General features: G+C 53.3%; 1 protein-coding gene across 1 annotated transcript in view; it reads left to right on the top strand.

Annotated features, from left to right (window-relative positions):
* Positions 1-19,884, top strand: part of LOC147120844 (V-set domain-containing T-cell activation inhibitor 1-like) — a 43,988-nt gene that overhangs the window by 1,745 nt on the left and 22,359 nt on the right. Inside the window, exon 2 of the mRNA XM_085977216.1 lies at positions 15,416-15,783. Coding sequence (XP_085833342.1) covers positions 15,416-15,783 — 368 coding nt within the window. The remainder of the gene's footprint in view (positions 1-15,415; positions 15,784-19,884) is intronic.

Here is a 19,884-nt window from a genome sequence, read left to right as displayed (position 1 = left end):
GAGGGAGCTTTACTCTGTACCTAACACGTGCTTTACCTGCCCTGGGAGTGTTTGACGGGACAGTGTAGAGGGAGCTTTACTCTGTATCTAACCCGTGCTGTGCCTGCCCTGGGCGTGTTTGATGGGACAGTGTAGAGGGAGCTTTACTCTGTATCTAACCCGTGCTGTACCTGCCCTGGGAGTGTTTGATGGGACAGTGTAGAGGGAGATTTACTCTGTATCTAACCCGTGCTGTACCTGCCCTGGGAGTGTTTGATGGGACAGTGTAGAGGGATATTTACTCTGTATCTAACCCGTGCTGTACCTGCCCTGGGAGTGTTTGATGGGACAGTGTAGAGAGAGCTTTACTCTGTACCTAACCCGTGCTGTACCTGCCCTGGGAGTGTTTGATGGGACAGTGTAGAGGGAGATTTACTCTGTATCTAACCCGTGCTGTACCTGCCCTGGGAGTGTTTGATGGGACAGTGTAGAGGGAGCTTTACTCTGTATCTAACCCGTGCTGTACCTGCCCTGGGAGTGTTGATGGGACTGTGTAGAGGGAGCTTTACTCTGTATCTAACCCGTGCTGTACCTGCCCTGGGAGTGTTTGATGGGACAGTGTAGAGGGAGCTTTACTCTGTACCTAACCCGTGCTGTACCTGCCCTGGGAGTGTTTGATGGGACAGTGTAGAGGGAGCTTTACTCTGTATCTAACCCGTGCTGTACCTGCCCTGGGAGTGTTTGATGGGACAGTGTAGAGGGAGCATTACTCTGTATCTAACCCGTGCTGTACCAGCCCCGGGAGTGTTTGATGGGATAGTGCAGAGGGAGCTTTACTCTGTATCTAACCCGTGCTGTACCTGCCCTGGGAGTGTTTGATGGGACAGTGTAGAGGGAGCTTGACTCTGTATCTAACCCGTGCTGTACCTGCCCTGGGAGTGTTTGATGGGACAGTGTAGCGGGAGCTTTACTCTGTATCTAACCCATGCTGTACCTGCCCTGGGAGTGTTTGATGGGACAGTGTAGAGGGAGCTTTACCCTGTCTCTCACCCGTGCTGTACCTGCCCTGGGAGTGTTTGATGGGACAGTGTAGAGGGAGCTTTACTCTGTATCTAACCCATGCTGTACCTGTCCTGGGAGTTTTTGATGGGACAGTGTAGAGGGACATTACTTTGTATCTAACCCTGTGCTGTACCTGCCCCGGGAGTGTTTGATGGGACAGTGTAGAGGGAGCTTTACTCTGTATCTAACCCATGCTGTACCTGCCGTGGGAGTGTTTGATGGGGACAGTGTAGAGGGAGCTTTACTCTGTATCTAACCCGTGCTGTACCTGCCCCGGGAGTGTTTGATGGGACAGTGTAGAGGGAGGTTTACTCTGTATCTAACCCATGCTGTACCTGCCCTGGGAGTGTTTGATGGGGACAGTGTAGAGGGAGCTTTACTCTGTATCTAACCCGTGCTGTACCTGCCCTGGGAGTGTTTGATGGGACAGTGTAGAGGGAGCTTTACTCTGTACCTAAACCGTGCTGTACCTGCCCTGGGAGTGTTTGATGGGACAGTGTAGAGGGAGCTTTACTCTGTATCTAACCCGTGCTGTACCTGCCCTGGGAGTGTTTGATGGGACAGTGTGGAGGGAGCTTTACTCTGTATCTAACCCGTGCTGTACCTGCCCTGGGAGTGTTTGATGGGGACAGTGTAGAGGTAGCTTTACTCTGTATCTAACCCGTGCTGTACCTGCCCCGGGAGTGTTTGATGGGGACAGTGTAGAGGGAGCTTTACTCTGTATCTAACCCGTGCTGCACCTGCCCTGGGAGTGTTTGATGGGACAGTGTAGAGGGAGATTACTCTGTATCTAACCCTTGCTTTACCTGCCCTGGGCGTGGTTGATGGGACAGTGTAGAGGGAGCTTTACTCTGTATCTAACCCGTGCTGTACCTGCCCTGGGAGTGTTTGATGGGACAGTGTAGAGGGAGCTTTACTCTGTATCTAAACCGTGCTGTACCTGCCCTGGGAGTGTTTGATGGGACAGTGTCGAGGGAGCTTTACTCTGTATCTAACCCGTGCTGTACCTGCCCTGGGAGTGTTTGATGGGACAGTGTAGAGTGAGATTACCCTGTATCTAACCCGTGCTGCACCTGCCCTGGGAGTGTTTGATGGGAGAGTGTAGAGGGAGCTTTACTCTGTATCTAAGCCGTGCTGTACCTGCCCTGGGAGTGTTTGATGTGACAGTGTAGAGGGACATTACTCTGTATCTAACCCTGTGCTGTACCTGCCCCGAGAGTGTTTGATGGGACAGTGTAGAGGGAGCTTTACTCTGTATCTAACCCATACTGTACCTGCCCTGGGAGTGTTTGATGGGGACAGTGTAGAGGGAGCTTTACTCTGTATCTAACCCGTGCTGTAGCTGCCCCGGGAGTGTTTGATGGGACAGTGTCGAGGGAGGTTTACTCTGTATCTAACCCATGCTGTACCTGCCCTGGGAGTGTTTGATGGGGACAGTGTAGAGGGAGCTTTACTCTGAACCTAATCCGTGCTGCACCTGCCCTGGGAGTGTTTGATGGGACAGTGTAGAGGGAGCTTTACTCTGTGTCTAAACCGTGCTGTACATGCCCTGGGAGTGTTTGATGGGACAGTGTCGAGGGAGCTTTGCTCTGTATCTAACCCGTGCTGTACCTGCCCTGGGAGTGTTTGATGGGACAGTGTACACGTAGCTTTACTCTCTATCTAACCCGTGCTGCACCTGCCCTGGGAGTGTTTCTTGGGACAGTGTAGGGGGAGCTTTACTCTGTATCTAACCCGTGCTGTACTTGCCCTGGGAGTGTTTGATGGGACAGTGTAGAGGGAGCTTTACTCTGTATCTAACCCGTGCTGTACCTGCCCTGGGAGTGTTTGATGGGACAGTGTAGAGGGAGATTACTCTGTATCTAACCCTGTGCTGTACCTGCCCCGGGAGTGTTTGATGGGACAGTGTAGAGGGAGCTTTACTCTGTATCTAACCCATGCTGTACCTGCCCTGGGAGTGTTTGATGGGGACAGTGTAGAGGGAGCTTTACTCTGTATCTAACCCGTGCTGTACCTGCCCCGGGAGTGTTTGATGGGGACAGTGTAGAGGGAGCTTTACTCTGTATCTAACCCGTGCTGTACCTGCCCTGGAAGTGTTTGATGGGACAGTGTAGAGGGAGATTACTCTGTATCTAACCCTTGCTTTACCTGCCCTGGGCGTGGTTGATGGGACAGTGTAGAGGGAGCTTTACTCTGTATCTAACCCGTGCTGTACCTGCCCTGGGAGTGTTTGATGGGACAGTGTAGAGGGAGCTTTACTCTGTATCTAAACCGTGCTGTACCTGCCCTGGGAGTGTTTGATGGGACAGTGTCGAGGGAGCTTTACTCTGTACCTAACCCGTGCTGTACCTGCCCTGGGAATGTTTGATGGGACAGTTTAGAGGGAGCTTTACTCTGTATCTAAACCATGCTGTACCCTGTGAGCGTTTGATGGGACAGTGTAGAGGGAGCTTTACTCCGTATCTAACCCGTGCTGTACCTGCCCTGGGAGTGTTTGATGGGGACAGTGTAGAGGGAGCTTTACTCTGTATCTAACCCATGCTGTACCTGCCCTGGGAGTGTTGGATGGGACAGTGCAGAGGGAGATTACTCTGTATCTAACCCATGCTGTACCTGCCCTGGGAGTGTTTGATGGGACAGTTCAGAGGGAGCTTTCCTCTGTATCAACCCGTGCTGTCCCAAACCTGGGAGTGTTTGATGGGACAGTGTAGAGGGATGTTTACTGTTTACCTTACCCGAGCTGTACCTGCCCTGGGAGTGTTTGATGGGACAGTGTAGAGGGAGCTTTACTCTGTATCTAACCTGTGCTGTACCTGCCCTGGGAGTGTTTGATGGGAGAGTGTAGAGGGAGCTTTACTCTGTATCTTACCTGTGCTGTACCTTCCCTGGGAATGTTTGATGGGGCAGTTTAGAGGGAGCTTTACTCTGTATCTAACCCATGCTGCACCTGCCCTGTGAGCGTTTGATGGGACAGTGTAGAGGGAGATTTGCTCTGTATCAAACCCGTGCTGTACCTGCCCTGGGAGTGTTTGATGGGACAGTGTAGAGGGAGCTTTACTCTGTATCTAACCCGCGCATGACCTGCCCTGGCAGTATTTGATGGGACAGTGTAGAGGGAGCTTACTCTGTGTCTAACCCGTGCTGTACCTGCCCTGGGGGTGTTTCATGGGACAGTGTAGAGGAAGTTTTACTCTCTATCTAACCCCTGCTGCACCTGCCCTGTGAGTGTTTGATGGGGCAGTGTAGAGCGAGGTTTACTCTGTACCTAACCCGTGCTGTACCTGCCCTGGGAGAATTTAATGGGGCAGTGTAGCGGGAGGTTTACTCTGTATCTAACCCGTGCTGTACCTGCCCTGGGCGTGTTTGATGGGACAGTGTAGAGGGAGCTTAACTCTGTATCTAACCCGTTCTGTACCTGCTCTGGGAGTGTTTGATGGGACAGTGTAGTGGAAGGTTTACTCTGTACCTAACCCGTGCTGTAGCTGCCCTGGGAGTGTTTGATGGCACAGTGTAGAGGGAGCTTTACTCTGTATCTAACCCGTGCTGTACCTGCCCTGGGAGTGTTTGATGGGACAGTGTAGAGGGAGCTTTACTCTGTATCTAACCCGTGCTGTACCTGCCCTGGCAGTTTTTGATGGGACAGTGTAGAGGGAGTTTTACTCTGTATCTAACGCGTGCTGTACCTGCCCTGGGCGTGTTTGATGGGACAGTGTAGAGGAAGTTTTACTCTGTATCTAACCCGTGCTGCAACTGCAGTGTGAGTGTTTGATGGGGCAGTGTAGAGGGAGCTTTACTCTATATCTAACCCATGCTGTACCTGCCCTGGGAGTGTTGGATGGGACAGTGCAGAGGGAGATTACTCTGTATCTAACCCGTGCTGTACCTGCCCTGGGAGTGTTGGATGGGACAGTGCAGAGGGAGCTTTACTCTGTATCTAACCCGTGATGTCCCAAACCTGGGAGAGTTTGATGGGACAGTGTAGAGGGAAGTTTACTGTTTACCTAACCCGTGCTGTACCTGCCCTGGGAGTGTTTGATGGGACAGTGTAGAGGGAGCTTTACTCTGTATCTAACCTGTGCTGTACCTGCCCTGGGAGTGTTTGATGGGAGAGTGTAGAGGGAGCTTTACTCTGTATCTTACCTGTGCTGTACCTTCCCTGGGAATGTTTGATGGGGCAGTTTAGAGGGAGCTTTACTCTGTATCTAACCCATGCTGCACCTGCCCTGTGAGCGTTTGATGGGACAGTGTAGAGGGAGCTTTGCTCTGTACCAAACCCGTGCTGTACCTGCCCTGGGAGTGTTTGATGGGACAGTGTAGAGGGAGCTTTACTCTGTATCTAACCCGCGCATGACCTGCCCTGGCAGTATTTGATGGGACAGTGTAGAGGGAGCTTACTCTGTGTCTAACCCGTGCTGTACCTGCCCTGGGGGTGTTTCATGGGAGAGTGTAGAGGAAGTTTTACTCTCTATCTAACCCCTGCTGCACCTGCCCTGTGAGTGTTTGATGGGGCAGTGTAGAGCGAGGTTTACTCTGTATCTAACCCGTGCTGTACCTGCCCTGGGCGTGTTTGATGGGACAGTGTAGAGGGAGCTTAACTCTGTATCTAACCCGTTCTGTACCTGCTCTGGGAGTGTTTGATGGGACAGTGTAGTGGAAGGTTTACTCTGTACCTAACCCGTGCTGTAGCTGCCCTGGGAGTGTTTGATGGGACAGTGTAGAGGGAGCTTTACTCTGTATCTAACCCGTGCTGTACCTGCCCTGGGAGTGTTTGATGGGACAGTGTAGAGGGAGCTTTACTCTGTATCTAACCCGTGCTGTACCTGCCCTGGCAGTTTTTGATGGGACAGTGTGGAGGGAGTTTTACTCTGTATCTAACCCGTGCTGTACCTGCCCTGGGCATGTTTGATGGGACAGTGTAGAGGAAGTTTTACTCTGTATCTAACCCGTGCTGCACCTGCACTGTGAGTGTTTGATGGGGCAGTGTAGAGGGAGCTTTACTCTATATCTAACCCATGCTGTACCTGCCCTGGGAGTGTTTGATTGGTCAGTGTAGAGGGAGTTTTACTCTGTATCTAACCCGTGCTGTACCTGCCCTAGGAGTGTTTGATGGGACAGTGTAGAGGGAGCATTACTCTGTACCTAACCCGTGCTGTACCTGCTCTGGCAGTGTTTGATGGGACAGTGTAGAGGGAGGTTTACTCTGTATTTAACCCGTGGTGTACCTGCCCTGGGAGTGTTTGATGAGACAGTGTAGAGGGAGAGCTAATCTGTATCTAACCCGTGCTGTACCTGCCCTGGGAGTGTTTGATGGGACAGTGTCGAGGGAGCTTTACTCTGTATCTAACCCGTGCTGTAACAGCCCTGGGCGTGTTTGATGGGACAGTGTAGAGGGAGCTTTAATCTGTATCTAACCCGTGCTGTAGCTGCCCTGGGAGTGTTTGATGGCACAGTGTAGAGGGAGCTTTACTCTGTATCTAACCCGTGCTGTAACAGCCCTGGGCGTGTTTGATGGGACAGTGTAGAGGGAGCTTTAATCTGTATCTAACCCATGCTGTAGCTGCCCTGGGAGTGTTTGATGGCACAGTGTAGAGGGAGCTTTACTCTGTATCTAACCCGTGCTGTACCTGCCCTGGAAGTGTTTGATGGGACAGTGTAGAGGGAGCTTTACTCTGTTTCTAACCCGTGCTGTACCTGCTGATGTGCCTCAATAAATCCGAGACTCGATGTTAGCGAAACAAAACAAGGCTTTTATTGACTTAGAAGGTAACACACATAGGAGAATGTATCTTCCATCCAGAGGTCTGCCATACTGGGTGTGCTGCAGGCTGGGCCAGCTTACATAGGAGCCAGGTATGGGCGGAGCCCTACACACAGTACAATACAATGGAAATGAAACTGAAACCAACCACAGTCACAGGCAGAGAAATACTGATGAGTGATGAATGGAATATTTCATCACATTCACCCCTTCTATAGATTTAGTCTGTTCGGGGGTTTGATAGTCCTCTGCGACCGACGTGGCTGTTGTGGTGCCGCGGGTGTCGGCTGGGTGTCCCCGGTGGCCTCCTGGGTCTCTGCCGGGGGTGCCGCCAGGGTTGTTGAAGGGGTGGTTGGTGGGGGTACCGTTGGTCGATGTTCTTCCGGGGGTGATGAAAGAGTAGTGGGTGGGTCAGAGTTGCTGTGGTCGTTGTTGCTGCTGTTGTCGTGGTTGTTGTCGTTACCGGCTGGGGCGACGTCTTTTATGGACACGGTGTCCTCCCTTCCGTCGGCGTGCCGGACATACGCATATTGGGGGTTGGCGTGGAGTAGGTGCACTGACTCCATGAGAGGGTCCATCTTGTGGCCCCTCACATGCCTTCGCACGAATACCGGACCTGGGGTGGAGAGCCATGACGGCATGGATATGCCTGAGGTGGATTTCCGGGGAAAGACAAACATTTGCTCGTGAGGCGTGGCATTAGTGGCAGTACACAATAGCGACCGTATCGAATGGAGCACATCTGGGAGGACTTCCTGCCAGCGGGAGATAGGGAGGCCTTTGGTCCTTAGAGCTAGAGTGACTGCTTTCCATACTGTCCCGTTCTCTCGCTCCACTTGACCGTTACCCCGGGGGTTGTAGCTGGTGGTACGGCTCGTGGCGATCCCCCTGGACAGCATGTACTGGCGTAGCTCTTCACTCATGAAGGACGCCCCCCTATCTGTATGGATGTAGCTTGGCATACCGAACAGGCAGAACAGGCTGTTGAGGCATTTAATGACCGTGGCGCTGGTCATGTCTGGGCAGGGGAAGGCGAATGGGAAATGAGAGTATTAGTCCACAATGTTCAGGAAGTAAACATTGCGGTCGACGGATGGGAGGGTGCCCTTGAAATCTAAGCTGAGCCGCTCAAAGGGCCGTGTAGCTTTGATTAAGTGGGCTCTATCTGGGCGGTAGAACCGAGGCTTGCACTCAGCGCAAGTGCGACAGTTCCTGGTCAGGGACCGAACTTCCTCAATCGAGTAGGGTAAGTTGCGGGACTTTATGAAGTGGAACAGCCGCGTGACCCCTGGGTGGCAGAGGTCATTGTGGAGGGTCTGTAGCCGATCCCCGGTGGCGCTGGCAGACATCCCTCGTGAGAGGGCGTTGGGGGATTCGTTAAGGGCCCCTGGCCGGTAAATGATGTCATAATCGAAGGTGGAGAGCTCGATCCGCCACCTAAGAATCTTATCATTTTTAATCTTCCCCCTCTGTTTATTATTGAACATAAACGCTACCGACCGCTGGTCGGTAAGTAGGGTGAAGCGTTTGCCGGCTAGGTAGTGGCGCCAGTGGCGCACTGCCTCCATGATGGCTTGGGCCTCCTTTTCTACGGAGGAGTGTCTGATCTCGGGCCCTCGGAGGGTCCTCGAGAAGAAAGCTACGGGCCGCCCCGCCTGGTTGAGGGTGGCCGCCAAGGCAAAGTCAGACGCATCACTTTCCACTTGAAAGGGAGTGTTCTCGTCCACTGCCTGTAGCGTGGCCCGCTCAATATCCTGCTTAATGCTTTTGAAGGCGGCATGGGCCTCAGCAGAGAGCGGAAAAGAGGATGCTTTCAAGAGGGGGCGGGCTTTGTCGGAGTAGTTGGGGACCCATTGGGAATAATAAGAAAATAACCCCAGGCACCTTTTCAGGGCTTTGGGAGTGTTGGGCAGGGGCAGTTCCCGTAGGGGGCGCAATCGGTCGTGGTCTGGTCCGATTTCCCCATTCTCCACCACGCTGCCTAGTATGCAGAGGCGCGTGGTGTTGTAAACGCACTTGTCCTCATTGTAGGTGAGGTTGAGTTTTTGTGCGGTTTTCAGGAACCTCTCGAGGTTCGAGTCGTGATCCTGCTGGTTGTGACCGCAGATGGTGACGTTGTCAAGGTAGGGGAAGGTTGCCTGCAAGTGGTGGTCATCGACCATGCGGTCCATCTCCCTCTGGAAGACCGAGACCCCATTCGTCACCCCAAAGGGGACCCTGAGGAATTGGTAGAGGCGTCCGTTCGCCTCGAAGGCGGTGTACGGGCGGTCCTCTGGTCTGATAGGGAGCTGGTGGTACGCTGACTTGAGGTCGATGGTGGAGAACACCCGGTATTGGGCGATTTGGTTCACCATTTCTGATATGCGGGGTAGCGGGTAGGCATCTAGTTGGGTGTACCTGTTGATCGTTTGGCTATAGTCGATCACCATCCGTTTCTTCTCGCTACCCCTTACCACCACCACTTGGGCGCGCCACGGGCTATTGCTGCGTTCAATAATGCGCTCTTTCAGGAGCCTGTCTACCTCGGTCGCGATAAACCGCCTGTCCTCCCAGCTGTACCTCCTGCTTTTGGTCGCTATTGGCCGGCAGTTAGGGGTAAGGTTCGCGAATAGCGAAGGCGGCTTTACCTTCAGGGTAGCCAGACCGCACATTGTGAGGGGCGGCTGGGACCCACCGTAATTGAGCGTGATGCTTTGGTGGTAGCACTGGAAATCCAGGCCCAAGATCATGCTCGCACATAGATTCTTCATGATTAATACTTTAAAATTATCGTATACAGTTCCGTTAACGGACAATTGTACCGTGCAGTAACCCATAATGGTCGATGTCTGGGTTTTATCAGCCATAGAGATGGTACCCCGAGTAGGGACCACCTTTAGGGAGAGTTGTTGTACCAGTTCAGGGTGGATAAAACTCTCCGTGCTTCCACTGTCAATTAAACATTTAACCCTGCACCCGTTTACCTCGATGTCCACCATTGATTTGGATAGCGGGTGCGGCCTGGTCTGGTCCACTGTGACCGATGCCACTGTAGGGCCCTGATCGAGACAAGATGGCGTCCACGCTGTCTGCTCACAAGATGGCGGACCCCACGAGGTCGGGCAAGATGGCGTCCAAGATGGCCGCTCCCACGGCGCACACGCGGCGGTGGCGGGTTTTCCGGCGGGGTTCCCTCTGCACACCTTCCCGAAGTGCCCCTTCTTACCGCACTTAAAGCAGGTGGTGCCTTTCGCCGGGCACAGGTTTCTGGTGTGCTTCGGCTGCCCGCAGAAGTAGCAGTTGGGTCCCCGACGCGTCGCGGCTGTCGTAGGGCTTCTGGGGGGAGAGCGGGGCCCCGACGGTGTCGGGCTGCCGGGCGGGGAAGATGCCTTCCAAGATGGCGGCGCCCTTGGTGCACACGTGGCGGCGTGGACGGCGCGGGCTGAAGAGTAGGCGTCCGAGTTTCTCTGGGCCACATCCAGGGATCGCGCTGTCTCCGCAGCCTGTTTCAGGTCCAATCCCGTTTTTTCCAGCAGTCTCTGCCGGATGTAAGTGGAGCTGAGGCCTGTGATAAAGGCATCGCGAACAAGCTTGTCAGTGTACACTGCGGCTTTTACATCTTGGCACTTGCAGTCTTTGCCAAGCGTTTTCAGGGTGCCTAGGAACTCCTCCACCGATTCCCCAGGTCGCTGTGCGCGAGTAGCGAGCAGATGCCTAGCATACACCTCATTCGTAGGCTGCTGGTAATGCGCCTTTAAGATGTCGCAGGTGGCCGGGTACGTGTCGGCGTCTTGGATGAGGGGGTAAACCCGGTGGCTTACCCAATTCCGCAGAATTCCGAGTTTCATACTCGCAGCGTCCGTAGCGTCTTTGACGGCTGCGGAATTGTCCAGGAAGAATTCCATACACATAAACCAGTGTCCGAAGCGTGCCGATGCGTCCGAAGCATGCTGGTCCAAATCCAAACGTTCGGGTTTCAAGAGTTGATCCATTGTGTTGAAAATTAAGTCAATAAAATTGATGTGCCTCAATAAATCCGAGACTCGATCTTAGCGAAACAAAACAAGGCTTTTATTGACTTAGAAGGTAACACACAGAGGAGAATGTATCTTCCATCCAGAGGTCTGCCATACTGGGTGTGCTGCAGGCTGGGCCAGCTTACATAGGAGCCAGGTATGGGCGGAGCCCTACACACAGTACAATACAATGGAGATGAAATTGAAACCAACCACAGTCACAGGCAGAGAAATACTGATGAGTGATGAATGGAATATTTCATCACACCTGCCCTGGCAGTTTTTGATGGGACAGTGTAGAGGGAGTCTTACTCTGTATCTAACCCGTGCTGTACCTGCCCTGGGAGTTTTTCATGGGACAGTGTAGAGGGAGCTTTACTCTGTATCTATCCCGTGCTGTACCTGCCCTGGGAGCGTTTGATGTGACAGTTTAGAGGGAGCTTTACTCTGTATCTAACCCGTGCTGTACCTGCCCTGGGAGTGCTTGATGGGGCAGTGTAGCAGGAGCTTTACTCTGTACCTAACCAGTGCTGTACCTACTCTGGGAGTGTTTGATGGGACAGTGTAGAGGGAGCTTTACTCTGTATTTAACCCGTGCTGTAGCTGCCCTGGGAGTGTTTGATGGGACAGTGTAGAGGGAGCTTTTCTGTGTATCTAACCCGTGCTGTACCTGCTCTGGGAGTGTTTGATGGACAGTGTAGAGGGAGCTTTTCTGTGTATCTAACCCGTGCTGTACCTGCCCTGGGAGTGTTTGATGGGACAGTGTAGAGGGAGCTTTACTCTGTATCTAACCCGTGCTGTACCTGCCCTGGGAGTGTTTGATGGGACAGTGTAGAGGGAGCTTTACTTTGTATCTAACCCGTGCTTTACCTGCCCTGGGCGTGGTTGATGGGACAGTGCAGAGGGAGCTTTACTCTGTATCTAACACGTGCTGTACCTGCCCTGGGAGTGTTTGATGGGACAGTGTAGAGGGAGCTTTACTCTGTATCTAAACCGTGCTGTACCTGCCCTGGGAGTGTTTGATGGGACAGTGTCGAGGGAGCTTTACTCTGTATCTAACCCGTGCTGTACCTGCCCTGGGAATGTTTGATGGGACAGTTTAGAGGGAGCTTTACTCTGTATCTAAACCATGCTGTACCCTGTGAGCGTTTGATGGGACAGTGTAGAGGGAGCTTTACTCTGTATCTAACCCGTGCTGTACCTGCCCTGGGAGTGTTTGATGGGGACAGTGTAGAGGGAGCTTTACTCTGTATCTAACCCGTGCTGTACCTGCCCTGGGAGTGTTTGATGGGACAGTGCAGAGGGAGCTTTACTCTGTATCTAACCCGTGCCGTACCTGCCCTGGGTGTGTTTGAAGAGACAGTGTAGAGGGAGCTTTACTCTGTATCTAACCCATGCTGTACCTGCCCTGGGATTGTTGGATGGGACAGTGCAGAGGGAGATTACTCTGTATCTAACCCATGCTGTACCTGCCCTGGGAGTGTTTGATGGGAGAGTGTAGAGGGAGCTTTACTCTGTATCTAACCTGTGCTGTACCCGCCCTGGGAGTGTTTGATGGGAGAGTGTAGAGGGAGCTTTACTCTGTATCTTACCTGTGCTGTACCTGCCCTGGGAATGTTTGATGGGGCAGTTTAGAGGGAGCTTTACTCTGTATCTAACCCATGCTGCACCTGCCCTGTGAGCGTTTGATGGGACAGTGTAGAGGGAGCTTTGCTCTGTATCAAACCCGTGCTGTACCTGCCCTGGGAGTGTTTGATGGGACAGTGTAGAGGGAGCTTTACTCTGTATCTAACCCGCGCATTACCTGCCCTGGCAGTATTTGATGGGACAGTGTAGAGGCAGCTTACTCTGTATCTAACCCGTGCTGTACCTGCCCTGGGGGTGTTTCATGGGACAGTGTAGAGGAAGTTTTACTCTCTGTCTAACCCGTGCTGCACCTGCCCTGTGAGTGTTTGATGGGGCAGTGTAGAGGGAGGTTTACTCTGTATCTAACCCGTGCTGTACCTGCCCTGGGAGAATTTGAAGGGGCAGTGTAGCGGGAGGTTTACTCTGTATCTAACCCGTGCTGTACCTGCCCTGGGCGTGTTTGATGGGACAGTGTAGAGGGAGCTTTACTCTGTATCTAACCCGTTCTGTACCTGCTCTGGGAGTGTTTGATGGGACAGTGTAGAGGAAGGTTTACTCTGTACCTAACCCGTGCTGTAGCTGCCCTGGGAGTGTTTGATGGCACAGTGTAGAGGGAGCTTTACTCTGTATCTAACCCGTGCTGTACCTGCCCTGGGAGTGTTTGATGGGACAGTGTAGAGGGAGCTTTACTCTGTATCTAACCCGTGCTGTACCTGCCCTGGCAGTTTTTGACGGGACAGTGTAGAGGGAGTTTTACTCTGTATCTAACCCGTGCTGTGCCAGCCCTGGGCGTGTTTGATGTGACAGTGTAGAGGGAGCTTTACTCTGTATCTAACCCGTGCTGTACCTGCCCTGGGAGTGTTTGATGTGACAGTGTAGAGGGAGCTTTACTCTGTATCTAACCCGTGCTGTACCTGCCCTGGGAGTGTTTGATGTGACAGTGTAGAGGGAGCTTTACTCTGTATCTAACCCGTGCTGTACCTGCCCTGGGAGTGTTTGATGGGACAGTGCAGTGTAGAGGGAGCTTCACTCTGTATCTAACCCGTGCTGTACCTGCCCTGGGAGTGTTTGATGGGGCAGTGTAGAGGGAGCTTTACTCTGTATCTAACCCGTGCTGTACCTGCCCTGGGAGTGTTTGATGGGGCAGTGTAGAGGGAGCTTTACTCTGTATCTAACCCGTGCTGTACCTGCCCTTGGAGTGTTTGATGGGACAGTGTAGAGGGAGCTTTACTCTGTATCTAACCCGTGCTGTACCTGCCCTGGGAGTGTTTGATGGGACAGTGTGGAGGGAGCTTTACTCTGTATCTAACCCGTGCTGTACCTGCCCCGGGAGTGTTTGATGGGACAGTGTGGAGGGAGCTTTACTTTGTATCTAACCCGTGCTGTACCTGCCCTGGGAGTGTTTGATGGGACAGTGTAGAGGGAGCTTTATTCTGTATCTAACCCGTGCTGTACCTGCCCTGGGAGTGTTTGATGGGACAGTGTAGAGGGAGCTTTACTCTGTATCTAACCCGTGCTGTACCTGCCCTGGGCGTGTTTGATGGGACAGTGTAGAGGGAGCTTTACTCTGTATCTAACCCGTGCTGTACCTGCCCTGGGAGTGTTTGATGGGACAGTGTGGAGGGAGCTTTACTCTGTATCTAACCCGTGCTGTACCTGCCCTGGGAGTGTTTGATGGGACAGTGTAGAGGGAGCTTTACTCTGTATCTAACCCGTGCTGTACCTGCCCTGGGAGTGTTTGATGGGACAGTGTGGAGGGAGCTTTACTTTGTATCTAACCCGTGCTGTACCTGCCCTGGGAGTGTTTGATGGGACAGTGTAGAGGGAGCTTTATTCTGTATCTAACCCGTGCCGTACCTGCCCTGGGTGTGTTTGAAGAGACAGTGTAGAGGGAGCTTTACTCTGTATCTAACCCGTGCTGTACCTGCCCTGGGAGTGTTTGATGGGACAGTGTAGAGGGAGCTTCACTCTGTATCTAACCCGTGCTGTACCTGCCCTGGGAGTGTTTGATGGGGCAGTGTAGAGGGAGCTTTACTCTGTATCTAACCCGTGCTGTACCTGCCCTGGGAGTGTTTGATGGGGCAGTGTAGAGGGAGCTTTACTCTGTATCTAACCCGTGCTGTACCTGCCCTTGGAGTGTTTGATGGGACAGTGTAGAGGGAGCTTTACTCTGTATCTAACCCGTGCTGTACCTGCCCTGGGAGTGTTTGATGGGACAGTGTGGAGGGAGCTTTACTCTGTATCTAACCCGTGCTGTACCTGCCCCGGGAGTGTTTGATGGGACAGTGTGGAGGGAGCTTTACTTTGTATCTAACCCGTGCTGTACCTGCCCTGGGAGTGTTTGATGGGACAGTGTAGAGGGAGCTTTATTCTGTATCTAACCCGTGCTGTACCTGCCCTGGGAGTGTTTGATGGGACAGTGTAGAGGGAGCTTTACTCTGTATCTAACCCGTGCTGTACCTGCCCTGGGCGTGTTTGATGGGACAGTGTAGAGGGAGCTTTACTCTGTATCTAACCCGTGCTGTACCTGCCCTGGGAGTGTTTGATGGGACAGTGTGGAGGGAGCTTTACTCTGTATCTAACCCGTGCTGTACCTGCCCTGGGAGTGTTTGATGGGACAGTGTAGAGGGAGCTTTACTCTGTATCTAACCCGTGCTGTACCTGCCCTGGGAGTGTTTGATGGGACAGTGTGGAGGGAGCTTTACTTTGTATCTAACCCGTGCTGTACCTGCCCTGGGAGTGTTTGATGGGACAGTGTAGAGGGAGCTTTACTTTGTATCTAACCCTTGATCTATTTGTTACCTTGATGTGTAAAAGTGAGTAAGGACGTAATATCCTCCCCCCCCCCACTCAAGTAATGTATTGCATTAGCTTAGTGCAGAGATAAAAATGAACCTAATGTAAATTCCGCTCTCTGAACATTGAATTACCTGAACTTTTTCCAAGGATTCAACGATACCTGGTAAATATATTCCTCTTCTTCCATCTCTTTCAGCCATCGGCCACTCTCCCAGGTTTTACTCTTTTGTCACGAAGAAGAATCGCTCGGTGTTGATCTGTGAGTCCGCGGGATGGTATCCAGCACCGAGTGTATCCTGGCAAAACTGGCGGGGACCGAACATTACCAAATACTCCCAGACCCACGAGACAGACAGCAGGGATGGCAGGGTGCGGGTGCGGAGCGCCATGGAGTTTCCCACCGGCTCCAACGGCAGCTACACCTGCACCATCTGGAACCCACTGCTCTACCAGGGCACCTCTGCCAATTATACCCTGCCCAGTGAGTACCGTACAACCCGACCTGACACGAATACAAAGGACTTGCAGTTCTACAGCACTTTACACCTCTTGGGACGCCCCAAAGCACTTCACAGCCAATGAAGTAATTTTGAAATGTAGGAAAGGCGGCAGCCAATTGTGCACAGCAAGCTCCAGCAAACAGGAATGAGATAAATGACCAGATCATCTGTTTTAAGTGATGTTGGTTGAGGGATAAATGTTGGGCAAGACAGCAAGGATAACTCCCCTGATCTTCTTCGAATTAAGTACGGAGGCATCTCTTACATCCACGTGAGAGGGCAGACGGGTCCTTGGTTTAATGTTTTATCAGAAAGACGTCACCTCCGACAGTGCAGCACACCCTCAGCATGCCGTCATGAAGCAGACGGAGGATGATGACAAACTTTTGCGGGCAGCCGAATTTGAGTAGGACACTCCATAATCCCTCACGGTTGACAGTGTCAAAGGCCTTTGCGAGGTCAGAGAAGGCCATGTACAGCGGTCGGTGCTGTTCCCTGCATTTCTCTTGTAATTGGCGCGTGGTGAAGATCATGTCCATTGTGCTCCATAGTGGGCGGAATCCGCATTGCGACTCTGGGAGGAGCTCTTCAGCTACTGGGAGGAGGCGATTGAGGAGGATTCGTGCGATGACTTTCCCTGTGGCAGACAGCAGGGAAACTCCTCTGTAATTACCGTAATTGGACTTGTCACCTTTCTTGAAGATGGTCACAATTACGGCATCTCTGAGATCCCCTGGCATACTCTCCTCCTTCCAGATAAGAGAAATGAGTTCATGAATTCACGCCAGTAGTGCTTCTCCGCCATGTTTTAGTGCCTCGGCAGGGATTTCATGTACAGCAGGCACCTCAAAGCACTGGAGATGTACCACCAACGCTGCCGCCGCAAGATCCTGCAAATCCATTGGCAGGATAGGCGCACCAACGTCAGTGTTCTCGCTCAGTCCAACATCCCCAGCATCGAATCTTTGACCATGCTCGATCAGCTCCAATGGATGGGTCACATCATCCGCATGCCCGATACGAGACTCCCAAAACAAGCGCTCTACTCGGAGCACCGACACGGCAAGAGAGCCCCAGATGGGCAGAGGAAACGCTTCAAGGACACCCTCAAAGCCTCCTTGAAAAAGTGCAACATCCCACCGACACCTGGGAATCCCTGGCCCAGGACCACACAAAGTGGAGGAGAAGCATTTGGGAAGGCGCCGAACACCTCAAGTCTCTTCGCCGGGAGCAAGCGGAAGCCAAGCGCAGGGAGCGCAAGGAGCGCACGTCAACCCAAGCACCCCACCCACCCGCCCCTTCAACCACCGTCTGCCCCACCTGTGACAGAGACTGTAGTCCCGCATTGGACTCATCAGTCACCTGAGAACTCATTTTTAATGTGGAAGCAAGTCATCCTCGGTTCTGAGGACTGCCTAAGAAGAAGAAGACTCCCTCAGCACTGTGTCGGATTATATTCTCCTCGGTGTCCTGGCCAATATTTATCCCTCAACCAACATCACTAAAATAACAGACTATCCGGTCCTTATCGCATGGCTGTTTGTGGGAGCTTGCTGTGCGCATATTGGCGGCCGTGTTTCCTACATTACAACAGTGACTCCATTTCAAAAGTACTTCACTGGCTGGAACGTGTTTTGGGACGTCCTGAGGTGGTGAAAGGTGCTACAGAAATGCAAGTTCTTTATTTCTTTATTGTATTCTCCTGCTGAACACCATAACTCACGTCAGTGGGTCAATAAATAACCACAGAGGAGAAAGGCTGTTCAGCCCATTAAGCCTAGCCTTCCGAATGTACCCTAATGTCCCCTTTCCCTAATTTCAGCACCCAATAGGTTCTTAGATGATTCTGGGGTTTTCGCCTCCACTCATCCCTCTGGGATTCCCCATCCCACGTGGTGATTGGTCTTTTACTGAAGACCCTCCTGATATTAGTCCTAAATTACCCCGTTACTAGTTTGAACCTTTGCTCCCCTTGCACTCCTCTTGTGCAATTGAAATTAAAGTAATTTAGTCCTGGATTTCCCATTTCCCTGCCATTTACAATCTCTATAAGATCACCTCTCAGACGCTTCTTTACCCGGCTGAATAGCCCGAGCCTCATATCTCAGACACCCGTCACTGATTGAATGTCTCCCTTGTGTCTCAGTGATTGGTCGCTGTATTCAAGGTGCTTCCAATGACTTCCCAGAGATTAGCCAATGGCTGCTCTACGTTGGTTGGACATGTTTGACATCAAGCCAGCCGAGACTTCATGGTCTCTTCCAACTTCATCCTTCGCTGTTTCAACCGCACTCACCGAGGGAGCCCCTGCACATTTTTCCTTCCCAGTTAGAATATTTTGCTTTTTTCTGCATTAAATGTCACCCGGCATTGTTTGGCCTATTTGCAGATTTTGCCCAACTCATTTTGTAAACTATTTATGCTAGATTGTAACTAGGTTTGATGCTTTGGAGCATGACGTAATGGGGAGGGAGGTAGGTTGGGGGAGAGAGGCGATGCTTAGGTGTCAGAGGGGTAGGGGCAGTGGGTAAGGGGAGGGGAGGGAGAAGGAAGGGGAAGCTGAAGTGAGGGGAGCGGTGAGGAGGTAAGGGATGAGGAGGGGGAGGGGGAGGGAGTGAGGAGGGGGAGGGGGAGGGGGTAAGTGGTGAGGAGGGGGAGGGGAAGGGTAAGAGGTGAGGAGGGGAGGGGAGGGGGAGGGGTAAGAGGTGAGGAGGGGCAGGGGAGGGGGAGGGGGAGGGAAGGGGTGAGGAGGGGAGGGGGAAGGGGTGAGGAGGGGGAGGGGAGGGGTAAGGGGTGAGGAGGGGGAGGGGAGGGGGTAAGGGGTGAGGAGGGGGAGGGGAGGGGGTAAGGGGCGAGGAGGGGAGGGAAGGGGTGAGGAGGGGGAGTGGGGTAAGTGGTGAGGAGGGGGAGGGGGCGGGGGTAAGGGGTGAGGAGGGGGAGGGGGTAAGGAGTGAGGAAGGGGAGGGGAGGGGAGGGGGAGCGGAGGGGGAGGGGTTATGGGGTGAGGAGGGGGAGGGGAGGGGGTAAGGGGTGAGGAGGGGGAGGTGAGGGGGAGGGGGTAAGTGGTGAGGAGGGAGAGGGTAGGGGTAAGGTGTGAGGAGGGGGAGGGGAGGGGGAGGGGTAAGGTGTGAGGAGGGGGAGGGGAGGGGGAGGGGTAAGGTGTGAGGAGGGGGAGGGGAGGGGTAAGGGGTGAGGAGGGGGAGGGGAAGGGGTAAGGGGTGAGGAGGGAGAGGTGAGGGGGAGGGGGTAAGTGGTGAGGAGGGAGAGGGTAGGGGTAAGGTGTGAGGAGGGGGAGGGGAGGGGGAGGGGTAAGGGGTGAGGAGGGGGAGGGGAGGGGGAGGGGTAAGGGGTGAGGAGGGGGAGGGGAGGGGTAAGGTGTGAGGAGGGGGAGGGGAAGGGGTAAGGGGTGAGGAGGGGGAGGTGAGGGGGAGGGGGTAAGGGGTGAGGAGGGAGAGGGTAGGGGTAAGGGGTGAGGAGGGGGAGGTGAGGGGGAGGGGGTAAGGGGTGAGGAGGGAGAGGGTAGGGGTAAGGTGTGAGGAGGGGGAGGGGAGGGGTAAGGGGTGAGGAGGGGGAGGGGAGGGGGATGGGTAAGGGGTGAGGAGGGGGAGGGGAGGGGTAAGGTGTGAGGAGGGGGAGGGGAGGGGTAAGGGGTGAGGAGGGGGAGGGGAGGGGTAAGGTGTGAGGAGGGGGAGGGGAGGGGTAAGGGGTGAGGAGGGGGAGGGGAGGGGTAAGGTGTGAGGAGGGGGAGGGGAAGGGGTAAGGGGTGAGGAGGGAGATGGGAGGGGGTAAGGGGTGAGGAGGGGGAGGGGAAGGGGAGGGGAGGGGGTAAGGGGTGAGGAGGGAGATGGGAGAGGCCAAGGGGAGTCTGGGCCAGCAGCGGGCCGCAGTATGGAGTAAAGCCTGGAGAAGCACCCCTTTTCCTCCCGGCCCCACAAAGATTCAACATACCCCTTGTGGTGATTATTCTTTATGTTTAGTAAGAAGTATTGTGATTGGTTGTTTGTTTCCTGCCTTGGGATATATGTTGTAATCTCATTGGTAGTTGATGTCATGTGATTTGTGGTGGCCATCTTAAATTCAGTTCTTTCCAATTGAAATAAAGAATAGATTTGCCTTTCTAATCTAGGCTTTATTAACTTAAAAATCCGGTAGCACATCTTCAACA

Source organism: Somniosus microcephalus, chromosome 3, assembly GCF_052327205.1.
Source record: "Somniosus microcephalus isolate GS21.2 chromosome 3, FLI_Smic_1.0, whole genome shotgun sequence".
Classification (NCBI taxonomy): domain Eukaryota; kingdom Metazoa; phylum Chordata; class Chondrichthyes; order Squaliformes; family Somniosidae; genus Somniosus; species Somniosus microcephalus.
This window is presented reverse-complemented; position numbering and strand designations above follow the sequence as displayed.